The sequence below is a fragment of the Podarcis liolepis genome (assembly GCF_965112155.1).
Source record: "Podarcis liolepis genome assembly, chromosome: 13".
Lineage (NCBI taxonomy): Eukaryota > Metazoa > Chordata > Lepidosauria > Squamata > Lacertidae > Podarcis > Podarcis liolepis.
In genome coordinates this window covers 24,885,135-24,899,373 of record NC_139573.1, presented here as the reverse complement: position 1 = coordinate 24,899,373, position 14,239 = coordinate 24,885,135, and the positions used below count along the sequence as shown (strand labels likewise).

Here is a 14,239-nt window from a genome sequence, read left to right as displayed (position 1 = left end):
AGCCCATATTAGGTCTCCTGAGAGTAGAGTTTCATCGATTTCTTGCATTCACATTTGGGGGTGCAACCAGACTAGCAGTTGCTTGGGCTGGACTGCAGCTGTTATTCCTATTGTTGGCACCACGTGCATACTCATTGCCTACAGTAGGCCCCTGTCGGCTGGTCCCTGCTGCCTGCCCATGTGCTGCTGCTGTTAGTGGCTTGTGGGATGTGCCCTTCCTTGTACGCAGTGGGGATACGGGCTCAGGCTGATTAGCACGTGGCATATTTGCTGAGCAGAGATAAGATACCTAGTCCCCAAAGAAAGCTCCCACACTCAACCAATGCCTTCTATAGAAGGACTTTGAAACAATGAGGTAGGAAACACATTCACAATGGATTAACTATGCCTACTGAACACCCAGGTGGACCTAGACAATCAAGCAAAAATATTGTATTTGGCTAATATTATCAATTAACTTGAATCAATGAACCTCAACCACCAGGATGAAATATAATATTAGCCAAATACAATGTTTAGACCCAATGAATTGATTACACCCCTGCCACCTATCTGGACAGGGCACTTATGTCATGATTCCCTCATTGAGGCCTTAGTGGAGCCTCTGCTGTCCCACAATGCCGCCACGCCAAAAGGGTGAGCAGACTTGCTCTACCCAGTTTCTCAGTGCAAACTGCTAGAATAGGGATCGAGGCCCTGTGGCATACACCTGGCCCATGAGGTCTCTCAATGCAGTCTTGAAAGGCCATGGGGGTGGTTTGTGTGCATGGGAGTGTATATGCATGGGAGTGTACATGCTTTAGCTCCATCTTGGGCATTTGCTGCTGGGGTGCAGCCCCACTCATTTTATCCTGAAAAATGTTGCCTATTTATATCCATAGAAGGAATTTTCCACTACAATTAATCTCTGAATCTTCTCTCTTTCACGTGAACTAAGCTACTAATTTTCAGAGTGGTTTCTGAAATGGGATAATGGATGAAAAGCTGCCTTTCTGACCATCAAATATTATATTTAAGTAAACGTGCCTGAGGGTCAGAGATACATTGAATAGTTCATCAGAAGGAATGGTGTAAAAATTATACATCCTTGACTTGTAGCTGCAGCCACATCTGAGGGTGTGCCCTGGGGGAGGGGACAGAAACATGCATGCTGCAAAAGTCCTGATCATTTTCATCTCGTCTGTGAGAGAGGTAGAAGGACCTGAGAGTCAAGAGTGGCAACGTCAGATTGACAAGCCAACTCCTTCTCCACCCTAATGAATCTCTTCTGGATTCTCTGTAAGTTTGGGAAACTGGGAAGCGAATTCATGAATATGGTTATTAGAAACTACCAGGGATTGATAGAAAACGCTTAAGCAAGTCCAAAAAAGCTGAAGTAAAAACAGTAGGTTAGGAGAATTCTTAAATCATTGCTTTGCCCTTGTTATTTCCTGTTAAAACATAGTGTTAATATATTGCATGAATGTCATTGCAGGTGCTATGTTTGCAAATCACTGGTGTTTGGGTGATTACCAAGATTCAGAGCTTTGCACTTCAACAGGTGAGTTTGAGCCTGTGCACACCAGTAAGTATGTAAAGGACTTCAGGACTGTGTGTGTGTGTGTGTACTGCCACATTCCTAAAATCAATGTATAACTAATAAACATGTTAAGATGCGATATAAAAGAGCACAAAAAGGAGTGCTAGGAAAGAAAATAATGCCGATAAATCAATCTATGCACTTTCACAGAATTGCTCAAATATTCGTCCTCCATTGCAATTAAGTTTTCGCTTGCTCTCTGTATTCACTTATGCTTTTCTTTCTTTCTTTCTTTCTTTCTTTCTTTCTTTCTTTCTTTCTTTCTTTCTTTCTTTCTTTCTTTCTTTCCTTTCTTTCTTTCTTTCTTTCTTTCTTTCTTTCTTTCTTTCTTATTTTCTAGGTGAACCTCCTGGTCCTCTTTTCTTATTGAATGTAATTTTTTTTCCTGAAGTGAAAATTATCTTCGTACTATGTGTTTGTCCATTAGAGGTTGTGCTGACCAAATTTATTTTCTGTAAAGATGGGGCTCTTATATCATCCCAGAAAGCAATATCCCAAAATGCTGATACATAGTCTATGCATTGTCAAAGAATTCTGGCCAATATTCAGAGTTGCGGCATCCTAAAATACTCATCCTATTGGAAGCTTGACATAGGTTTGCCTCATAAGATATTTTTGCTCACCTAATTATTAATCTTCTATACAATCATCGAAAGGGATCGTTGCCTTAGGAAAGCAAGAAAAATTCTCAGGGATGACTCACACCCTGGTTATCACCTCTTTAATCTTCTACCCTCGGGCAGGAGATATAGAAGTATAATCGGCCATACCAACAGGCTAAAAAATAGCTTCTATCCGTGGGCTGTTAGGCTGTTGAATGGAAAATAACATAGCGAAATTGACTGGTGAGGTGGTGTGCTGTTAGATAAGAGATTGAGTCTTGGGGAGGGGGGCTTGTTTAAATTCATTGTACACATGTTGTACAATGACAATAAATGTATTATTATTATTATTTACATTTTCAAAATTAAATTAAGAGTTTACAACCTCAAATTTCTAAATAAAAATTGAGGTGGCATTAAAATGCTTTAAATAAATAAAACAGAGTAGGACACTTGCATGCCACTTTCCCCAAAAAGAAATAATTAAAGGCAATATACAACAAATAATTACTGGGGGGGGGGGACAGTGCTAAAAAGCAATACAGTAAGGCAAATATAAAGGTGATAAAGCAATCTAATTCCACATAATTACTCAAATGTTCAGCCTCTATTGCAACTACATTTTCACTTACTCTCTGTATTCATTTATGCTCTTTCTTTATTTCTTCAATTTGTTCATTCTCTAGGTGAACTTCCTGCTCCTGGTTTATTCTTGAATTCAACTTTGGTTTCTGAAGGGGAAATTATTGCAGTACTCTGTACGGCTCCATTAGAGGTTGTGGTGACCAGATTCTTTCTCTGTAAAGATGGGGCTCCTGTTTCATTCAAGAAAGCAACATCTCAATATGCTCGATACCTAGTCTATGCATTGCCAAAGAATGCTGGCCAATATTCCTGTGGTTACCAGCAGAAGGATGCAAAGAACCAAGAGAAGACATCTGCTCTCAGTTTTGCTCAGAATCTGATTCTCCAGTCAGGTAAGGTTGTAGAAATGATCAGACTAGGAAAGGACCTGCAAGAGAATGTTGCATGGTGGGATAGTCCTGTTTAGAGTTCCAGTTAGCCAGCCACACCATATTCCAGCACAGTCCATTTAATTCCCCACCCATTTGATTTCTATTCCCCTACCACAACAGTTAATCATAGTCATGCAGCATGTTCAGACTTCCCTGGAGCACATTCATATATTTATCTAAACAAAAATAGGTGGTGTTTTACACCTATGCAACAGATGTTGGAGGACCTGGCCAATAGCATACAGATGATGGCACTTCTCCAGGAACACTGGTCAATGGCCTATTAAAATAGATATTGCATGGACAGGCGGATTCCCCCCCACCCCATGCAACCCCCGAGTGGAATAATGACTCAAGACAACGTGCTATGGGATTAAAATTGGCCCCAACTTTATTAAGTTTCAGATGTAGGGAGACTTTGGCTCAGGCACTGGGCATTTATCCTTCTCAGTTCCCAGCCAGGGATCTGGGAGACTTCAAGGTTATCCAGAATGTGTGGGGATTGGGCTGGCTCTGGGGAACATATGTTCAAGCAGAGAGCCTGCCCCCCCATTTCACTGCCGTTGAAGGGGAGAGCAATGACAATGCCTCCCTCAAGACCCCTTTAACGGGGAACCCTGGTATCACCGCCACAAGGGGGGCATGGATCACCGTTTCACTCCCCCCCCCCCATTTAGGAAGATAAACCAAAGGATTCCGCCCAAGGCCTGAAACCACCAAAGTTGTGACATTTTTCTACGGGAAAGGCAAAACCTGCCAATGCAGGAAAATTCCTTTCTGGCCCTTCAACAGTAACCCTGATGTAGCAGCGCCTGCATACCTGTGGAGAAGAGGTTAACCTGCAAAAGAAGACTTAACTGAGGGAGGGCAGGGTGGGAGCCAACTGCCGCTTTGCAGGTAAGATTCACCCTGGCAACACCTCCCCAGGTGGGATTGGCACAGAACCTCCAGGTATCCAGCCTGGGGAGGATGAAGCCAGCCTGAACTACCAGGAGTTGCATTGGGATCCGGGGAGCTGCACACAACCATGCGAAAGGCGCCCCCCCATTTAATGTGGGGAGCGGTCATTGCTGTTAGGCAGCTTATCAAAGAGTGATGCTTTTGAAACCTGTTAAAAATATTCATAATTTATGTGTCTAGCCTCTAGCAATAGGGCTTAAATCATCTTAAGTCCATTTTGTTTCAATTCTTTTGGCACTTCATGTTTTTGTGAAGAATGCATGAAAGATTACATGTGTTCTTCCATCCAGCTAAATTATACTTTGAGTACGTCATAACCATTGATTATGTCATAACCATTGATTTTTACTTCAAATCAAACCCATTGTTATGATGCACATTAACATTTATAATCAGAGTGGAAAACTGTTATAATACACTTGCACATTCTTCCAAAAAGCATCAAACCATAGGGAACTTGTTAATGTCTATCTGCTGATTTATCTACCTGTCTCTGGTCATATCTGAATAGACACCCAAACCTTTCTGATCTTTTGCTAGTCGATCCAGGTCAGACAATACCTCCCTATATTTGGATTCTCCGCTCCTCATTGGTGCTTCTTCTCCTGGTCTCAGCTCCAATCATCACCTATTTCATGGAGAAGTGTAATTGCTCCTTGTTCGGACCTAGAAACTAGGAAATCCCACTGGAAGAAAGAAAAATGCCTCCAGACTGTTCTTTGTCTAACCTCCTTCTCTCATCCATCTATTCACTTACAATAATGTTTCCAGTATTCTACTAAGCCCAGGTCAAGAACTAGTTTTGACCTTTAAGGTTCCAATAAATGGCTTGGGTTCATGACATCTGGTTGGTTTGCCAAAAGTTTTTATAGCAGGTACTGAAAACAATACAGCAAAGGTGTTTGCATAGTATTAATGGACATCTTCAATGGATAGCATTTTGTCTACTGAGATTTAAATCATGTGCTGCTTATTTTAACATGCCTATGTTTTAAAATGTTATTTGTATTTCTGCCAAATAAATTGTTGAGCTATTGTGTTGCTCTGTATTGTGTCGTATTTCTATAATATGTTAGCCACCTGGTATGTGCTATGTTTACAAAGACTACAGTCTATGTAAATGAGTAGAGAAATAGATATACAGATAGAAATACAATTATATGGGGACCCTCAGCTGGAAGACCATGGTGGGGAACCTTTTGGGGTCCAACCCCATTAGCCAGCTTTGATAGATGGATAGTGCAACCCGACCTGTCCACCACATGATTAATTCTGTTAAAATCCCTTCATATGTTTCCTAAACATGGTAACCACAAAGAAAGGGGGGGGTTGTCCACCCTATGTTTTGCAAGCCACTTCATGACATGCCTTTCAACCTCCAAAACTGAGGACTCAAAGGAACAGCACAACAGGGCTTCAAAGAGCTACACTGGGAAGGAGAAGCTTCTCCCCTCTCCTTGAGCAAGGCATGCTTTGCTCCAGCAAAGGGACAACTGGGGGCCCATGTGAAGTTCCCAATTGTTCCATTGAAGGCCTGGCTTTAGTTATTTAGAAAAATATTTATATGCTGATATTCATACGAAAATATCAATGGTATATAACTACGGTACATAAAACCATATAATAAAAACCATATTAAAAGGTTAAAATCAGAAACAAGCTGAGGATGTCGGGTGTAGGATGGGTGGAGAAGGCTCCCATAATTTGGTCAGCCAAAGGAGCAGACATGATGGGCCTTGGTGTGCCTATGGACTGGAGTTTCCCAACACCAGTTTAAAAGCAATCCAACTGGCAACTTCCCTCCTGGCTCCTAAATATTTTTCATCCACAAAGGAATTCTTATTACACACCTCATTGTGGGGATGATTAGGGAGGCAGGAGAGGATATATTATTTAATACACACTGATCAGAACATGGAGGCCATGTGCTCCTCCATGCTAGTACAACAGACCACACCCTCTTCAAGTCACATGTCTACTGTAGGAATGTTGTACTTGACTGCAGTTTTACATCCCACACTCATTCCTCCCAAGACACAAACGTAGGAATGAGCAGGTGAAGATTTTAAAACTGGTGAAACACTGAAAGCACTTTTATGCTGCATGCAATTTTGTGACCACGGATTCCAGGCAGGAGGGAGAGCAAATTGTCCAAACAAGATGTCCGACGTGTAACTACCAAATCAGAAGCATTTTCAGTAGTAGATGGTATTGTGCTGGTATCTATCCAGCCATTTGAGGTTGTGCTGCTCAGAGGACGAGCGTCCTTCACTGTCAGAGTCAATGTTCATTAAAGTCCCTTAAAGGGAATTGGTCCCTCTCATAGAAGGCCAAACTAGCTACAGGGGAGTTCCCATGTAATGCTCATGACTGCTGAAACAACGGCTCTGCTTTAATAGAGTCCCCAAGCTGAGGAACCCTATCCATAGTACTTTCCCTGTGATGCCTTGCTTTGCACCCCCTCATCTCTGTCCAGCTGAAGTAGTCAGTCCAAATGGAGAACAATTTCGTAAGTTCTCCTCCCCAAAGGAACACCTTACAGATCATCTCCCCAGCCTTCCCTTTCACTTGGGAGACTTGAAATCCTTCCTCCTGTCATGTACATTGCATGAGTACTGCCTATTTCCCAGGGAAAATGTGCAGGCTGGGAAGTGTCCCATGATTGTAGATTCACCCCAGATTCTGTATCAAGCTGTGGTCATCCAGTTGCTGCTGGACTACAATTCCCATTTTCCTTTACCATAAGCCATGCTGGCTGAGGCAGATGGGAGATGGAGTCCACCAGCATCTCAAGGGCCACAGCTTTCCCATGCTCACTCTATGCAGTATGTTGGCACATGGACAGGGCCACTTCAGATGCTTGCTAAACAGGATGATGAGGGCGGCTAGTTTGCATATCAGTGACAGGGAGGTGGGACTATGATACGATAATGTTTATTAAACGTTTTGATCACTTTCAGAATTTTTTTATTCTGTTGTTCTAGTGATGTTTCCTGACATGGACTCTCATAAGCAATGGTGTTGTTACAACTGTGAAAGGTGAACTTGAGTAATAAGCTAAAATATTAAAAGGGCATTAAAAGGAGAGAATGGAATAGGTAATGAAGCCCCGAAATAGCACTTAGATTTACTGTATACTAATTTACCACACTGGTTCAGCCTAACATCTATTTTGATAAATACACTTCCTTCCTTTGAGGTTTTTATGCATGCATTTTTAAAAGTTTGGCTTAATGGCTATGTTTAATTTTTGCAGTTCTGTTTTTCAAAGTATGCCATTGCTTATTAGGACGCAACCCTTTGCACAAAAAGCTACAGTAAAGCCAACCAAAGTTAAACCGGAATGAAGTTTAACCAGATCCGAGCCTCATTTTAGAAGCAGAGCTGCTGCTCTACTTAAGCCTGCCAAATGGAAAACAACTCTTGAAAGGTGTGTTTATGCCAGATTGCCAGATCACATGATCTAGATGAATGGGTTTAGAATCCAGCGTAAACTCTCCCTTCTTGGTCTTACCCATGTCATGTCACAGGGATTTATTTGTGGAAGTTACATCGGCCTTGTCTCGGCTTGTTTTGGCTCAGCAGGCTGAGCCCTGGTTGAACTGGGTTGAGCAAGTTACACCTTTGACTGAGCCAGGGTTGGGGACTTAATGCTGGCTGAACCCAGATGAGTCAGGAATCAGCTGGCTTAACCAAAGAGCCATTGCATCCCAAACTCCCTATCTCAGCAGATCTTGCCATAGTGCTTTGGCCAAAAGGAAGAATCCACCCACTAGCTATTCAAGTTACCTGGGGACCCTGTCATATAAAGAGCCAAGTCCCCCCACAAAAAGTTCTTTTCTTTTCCTTATGCTGAATTTCCATAAAGAAGAGCAACTGCAATGAACAGACAAGTTTGAAAAAGAAATGAAACACAACACTGGAATAATAATTCAATATGAGTTAGTTTTGATGAGTTTCTCTCAGATTAATTCAGAAATTGTCACAGTTCTTTGGGGCACAGAAATAATCTTCCTAGGACTGTCTAAAGGCTCACTGAAATGACCACTTCCACATCTTCAAGGAAGCTGGAGCCCCTTTCCATGGGGATACTAATAGAATGGCTGAATCCTTCACAGCTGAGATAGAATGTAATATGATGAAACCTGCAGCCAGACAGCAGGAAGGACCAGGTCACTTGCCTTACAAAACTGTTGCTCTTTCCACTTTAATATCAGAAACTGCTAGAGCAGGGATCAAGGTCCTGTGGCATTAAGCTGGCCCACAAGGTCTCACCATGCAACCCAGGCACTCTCCCTTCTTTATAGGCCAGTGGTGTCCAAAAAAATTTCAAAGTGGGCCAGATTTGATGAAGTGATCATGTGTGAGGGCCGGCCAAAGTTGTTCAGCGTTTTCAAAAAAAAATTGCCCCAAATTTGTTGCCACAGAAATTGTTGGGTTTAAATTACATTTACACTTAGGTGTTGAAGAGGCAGAAGAGAACAGTGACTGTGGTCAAACTTCAAAGAAAGAAGCTCTCCATTAGTATTAGCATCTCCTTACCTGGGCTCCTTCAACTTTTGAGACTCTACAGCATCCTTTGTCATGGAGACTACAACATGCAGCAGCAGCAACAACAACAGAGCTGAGGCCTGATTTGATGAAGTGAACATGCGCAAGGCCCGACCATTTTGCCTGACATTCTTAGAATCATTAAAATTAAATCACTCTGCCTTTCATATCTGAAGGCCAGATGAAAAATAAATCCAGAAAGCTGAAATATATGTCAGGAACATAGTAAAGTACATTACACAGTAATAAAGGTTGTCTGTCAACTTTTAAGTTCACAACATATTAACAGGAACATAACACCAGGTATACTTGTGTCCAAACATATTTATACCTGATTTAGACCAACTGATATTAACTGCGATTTTACAGTGTATTCATCTCAATTGAAAAAAACAACAAAAACATGCCTGAACTAATGCGAAGTGTGAAACTGAGATCTTCTGGACTGCAGCTGAGGGATCCCCGCCCCCTTCTGCTTGCACGCAAGTAGGAATGGAATTGGGGCTGCTCCAATGGAAAGGGAGGCACTGTACTGCCCAAGCCTCACCGCTGCCGCTCTCGGCCCTCCTCCGCCTTCCATGCCTGACCCACCGCGCACCCCTTCACCTCCACCACCACCGAAGAACCAACAACTCAGGGGCTGCCCAGGCTCATGGAGAAAGGAGACAGAAGCCTCTGAGGAAGGGGAAATGTGGTGGTTGAGGGCAGGTCATCCGCCTGGGCAGGCCGGGTCTTCCTGTTATATACCTGCTGGGATCGACAAGGCATATGACCCTCACCTGAATCTCATTTAACTCTTTGGGGGGGGGTTGGCATCAGACGTCATGTGCATAGAAGTTGCCAAATCAATTAACCAACTAGGGTTTGTACAATTCTTTGCAAATGACGGAAAACAACCTTTTTCCTTGTATATGTTGATAATATGATTTTGGTTACTGAGAACAAACAAGAGTGTACAGAAACAAGATTGGGTGTAGGCCTGGCCAGGACATAGGCGTGACACACCTGTGACAAAGGTGACCTGTGTGCTTGCTTGCTTGATTAACAGCTGTTGGGAACTTGAAGGTCCCATAGAAGGTCCCTGCTCTCCCTTCTAATGGTCTTTATATTGGACCAGGAGACTCCAACAGAGAGCATTCCATGTCAAGAAGGAGGGCAAGTGGGCACCCTATCAAATGACAAGGCAGGAGCTACTCGGAGCAGGGCCTTTTCACTGGTGGTGCCCATTGTATGCCTCGAAATTCCCAGACCTGCTCTCTTTTGGCCTGTATTTTGGAGCTTTATAATTTAGGAAGACTTTGGAATAACAGGTTGACAAGTCTTATCAGTTGCTGACGTATGAGCAGATTTTATTTGCTGTTATTCTGGGTTCCTGGTGCACCAGGGTTTACACCAGTGTAATAAAGTTGGCCAGTATGAAAGAAGAGATACAATTTATGAGCTTTCTCTATTGTCTGCACAGCAGGGGGTGTTCAGTCAACAGTGCAAAGGCTGAGCTGAAGCGTTTCCTGCTGGTTACCTGCTTTCAGCAATAGGGGTCACTGTTTGGTAGTACCCAGTTGGTTAGCTGTCAGATTCTAGAGCTCCCTATTGGTGGCTCTTGGGTAAATACAGAGTCCGTTAATAAAACACAGTGTTCATTCATAAAACAGTAACATAAATCTCCATTGCTACATATTGGGTGTGTATTTCAGCGGTTGAACATACAGCTTTATGGCCATGCTGTAGTGTAGTGCTTATGCGACTGTGAATAAAAGGTGGCTGGGCTCATCGTCCCGGGATTTGTGGGGGGGGGGGGGAGGTGACAAAACTGATTTCCAATAAGTGCCCCCCTTTATTTCCATTACAAGTCCTTGAGTTTGTACTCTGAATAGTGACACCAGGGACCTAGAAGGTGCAGGACTTGTCAGTCCAACCCCTGCACAGTCTCATCAGGGCTGACCTTAAGGCAATTGGGGCAATTTGGCCAAATTGGGCCCCACGTGCCGCTCCTAAGGGGGCCCCCGCATCAGGGCAATCTAGATGGATTTCATTTAGATCTATAAGATTTGGCAGACTTTGGCTGGGAACTGGGGCCCTACAAAAAAAAAAATTCAAGTTGTGCCCCACTGCTTCAAATTGGGCCCCACTGACTAGCCCTGCATCTCATAGTTGCTGGGCCTGAGTTGCCCTGCCCTCGCATGAACTCTTGGGTTTGCAATTTTGGGAGAAGCTAGACTGCCTGCTGGGGAGCGGGTGGGCTGACGAGCCCCCCTAGATTTAGAGGCCCTAGGCTTCAGCTTACTTAGTCTATACATAAATCCATCACTGGGTCAAGGCAGCAGCCGCCCCTCTGCCACCGCCATCGCTGCAGCATCAATGCCCCAAAAGTGTACTGTAGTATTTATTTATTTAGCCATGCCCGCCTCAGACGACCAGATTGGTTGACCCGAGGAGTGATGCAACCAGGGACTCCCTAACTGAGCAGGGGCTAGCAATGCCCCCCCCCCCCGCGCAGAGGGGAGAACACGTGACGAGCCCTCAAAAAGGAAATGGCTTTAGTGGGCAGGTGCTCAGGGGCCGCAAAAGATTGCTTTTTCAAAATTGCGGGGGGGGGGTGTTTGAAATCAGTCCGGGGACCACAAGTGGCCCTCGGGCTGGACTTTGTACATGCCTATTATAGGGGTTGGTTTGTGTGCATGGGTGTGTACATGCGTTAGCTCCATTTCGGGCATGGGCTGCTGGTGTGCAGCCCCATCCACTTTATCCTAAGGGAATACTGTCCTGGGGGGAGGGGGGAGAGATTGTCTATTTCTTTCCCTAGAATGAATTTTTCACAGCATTTCATGTCTAAATCTTCTCTCTATCATATGAAATAATCTACTCATTCTCAGAGGGGTTTCTGGTGGGGAGTTAATAGGATAATGGATGAAAAGCTGCCTTTCTGACCATCAAATAATATATTTAAGTGAATGTGCCTGAGGGTCACAGATATGTTGAATAGTTCACCAGAAGGAAAGGTGTAAAATTATACATCCTTGAGTCGTAGCTGCAGCCACGTGTGGGGCTGTTCCCCAGGGGAGGGGATAGAAACATGCATGCTGCAAAAGTCTTGATGATTTCCGTCTTGTCTGTGAGAGAAGTAGAAGGAGCTGTGCGTCAGAAGTGGGGAAGAACGGACAAACATCAGATTGGCAAGCCAACTCCTGCTCTGCCCTGATGAATATCTTCTGGGTTCTTTGTAAGTTAGGGAAACTGGGAAGGGAAACTCCATAATTCCCATCAGAGTTTTCCTAGGAGTGTGTGTGTGGTTGTCAAAATTAATGGAGTTAGCTGAGATGACAAAATTGACATGTTTTATCAGAGAAAAGTCGTTATTAACATTTACTAAAGATTGGAAACTTCCCACAGACTTTTTGTGAGGAAAAGAAAATGAAATAACGACATTTGGATTTGAGGATTGAAGAAAATGGTTTATAGAAGGTGGAATTATTAGGTGTTACACTGGAGTGGATGTAGTGAGTGATGTTTATACGTAGCGGTCAGATGAAGAATCAGAAATTCTTTAACTTCCCAACTTTTCTCTCTTTTTCTCTTTTAATTCATTTATCATTTCCTTTTCTTTATCTCTTTCTCGTTGTTCCTTTATTTTCCCCCTCTGGATTAATGTTTTTGTTTGTATTTTAGAAATAGATACAGTGGTACCTCAGGTTAAGTACTTAATTCATTCTGGAGGTCCATACTTAACCTGAAACTGTTCTTAACCTGAAGCACCACTTTAGATAATGGGACCTCCTGCTGCCGTCACGGCGCCGGAGCACGATTTCTGTTCTCATCCTGAAGCAAAGTTTTCAACCTGAAGCACTATTTCTGGGTCAGTGGAGTCTGTAACCTGAATCGTATGTAACCTGAAGCGTATGTAACCTGAGGTACCACTGTATTGGACAATAATCTTTGTTATTCTCTTTATAAACTCTAAGAAAATTTATTTTTTAAAAATAGTTAATAGACAAATAGCAGGATTCTAGAAAAGGCCCATAAGTAATGAGAGTTATGTACAAATGGCCTCTTATACTTCTCCATACTACTAGTGGACAGAGAAACTAGTGAGAAAATTCCATGTAATTACTTGAAGTGGAGGAGAAATTCCCCAACATTCCAGAAGTAGCACAGCTTTTCATTTTCCATCTCCTTTTCTCTGATTCTGTGTATTAATGGCATTGGGAAATGAGTTGGCAGCCAGGCTCCCATTCTGTATCCTCTCACATTGCCTGAAACCAATGTCTTTCTAAGGCTATCTGGTGGGTGGGAACAGAAACAGCATAGAAAAGTGTTGAAAATACTAGAAGCAGATGCTTCAAGATGGCCTTTTACTATAACAGTGAGAAAAGGAAAACTCATAGAAAACATATTTTTTGAAATGTTCTCAGAAAAATACCTTGTAGGAATTTTTTGCTTGACTCTAAAAATAAAAATGGGGAGAGGCAACTCTAATAGAGACAGTAGTATGTACTCATACTTAGGGTTGCCAGACGTCCTGGAAATTCCAGAGCGTGTGCCTCAACAACTGGGTTTTTAGTTTTGGGAATGTGGCAAGCTGTATGACGATAGGTTTTGTGAAGTTTCCATTATAGATCATAAGTCCTACGCAGAAGAAGATGGCATAAAGCATACTGTGACAAGTTAAGCTGGGTTGAAGCCAGATCCAACCCATTTTCAACAGAAGGGCTGCTGCTCTAAGTGAGGCAGGGGAAAAACAAGTCTAAAAAATACTGTTATGTGTGAGGTTTCCAGGACTCGAGACTGATTTGAATGAGCTCAGGTTCCAGTCTAAGTCACCTGCTCCTTGCCACATCCCTGCAACAGCCTTCTGGAGGACTTACAGTGTCCTCAGTTTAGCTAGCTAAGCTATGATGAGCATATCTTTGTCTGAGCTGCATGGTGAGCCCAGCTGAGGGAGAGATCTGTTGCATCCTGAGGACTGCAGAAAACCCAAGCTGTTTCCAACAGACATTTTTAAAAATAAACCAAAATTAGGCCTTCCTCTTTAACTTGTGGAGGACATTTCATGAAAACATCCAACTTCTTCTTCTTCTTCTTCTTCTTCTTCTTCTTCTTCATCATCATCATCTTCTAGTACTATCTGCAAGAGAATAAAGGATTTCAGTTTAAGAATGACTGGGTTATACAACATAATGTGAATGTAGAAATTAAAGAAGTGTTGGTAGAAGGAACAGTGTGAAACACATGGGATAGGGCAATTTTATTGGTTTCTTCTCAGCTCTGCATTCTGACATGCTTGTCTAATCTCTTTCAACCCCATGCACCCTTTTGCACTCAGAAAAAACCTGCAGCAGAATAGGAGGTGCTCTGACATAGAGGAAACTTGGCAATTATATGCCATTACATTGACTCTCATTTATATGTGTATTATTTTCATAATTGGAAACTACCAGGGATTGCTAGAATACACTAAAGCCACTCCAAAGAGGCTGCAGCCAAAATAGCAGGTCTGCAGAATTATTAAAATACTGCTCTGCCCTTCTGTTTAC

At 42.8% G+C, this 14,239-nt stretch overlaps 1 protein-coding gene across 4 annotated transcripts in view; it reads left to right on the top strand.

Annotated features, from left to right (window-relative positions):
- Nucleotides 1–1,120: 1,120 nt before the first annotated feature.
- The window catches only part of LOC310691947 (uncharacterized protein), a 52,902-nt gene continuing 39,783 nt past the window's right edge, over nucleotides 1,121–14,239 (top strand). For 3 of the 4 annotated variants that reach the window (XR_014518618.1, XR_014518619.1, XM_083472239.1), the window contains exon 1: nucleotides 11,609–11,928. Coding sequence is in view for 1 of the 4 variants with exons in the window: in XM_083472239.1 (XP_083328365.1) it covers nucleotides 11,907–11,928 (22 nt within the window). In the remaining 3 variants the exon portion in view is untranslated. Of the gene's footprint in view, nucleotides 1,279–1,474; nucleotides 1,541–2,867; nucleotides 3,159–11,608; nucleotides 11,929–14,239 lie in introns of those variants that run through there. The other variant, XR_014518617.1, reaches the window with a different exon arrangement.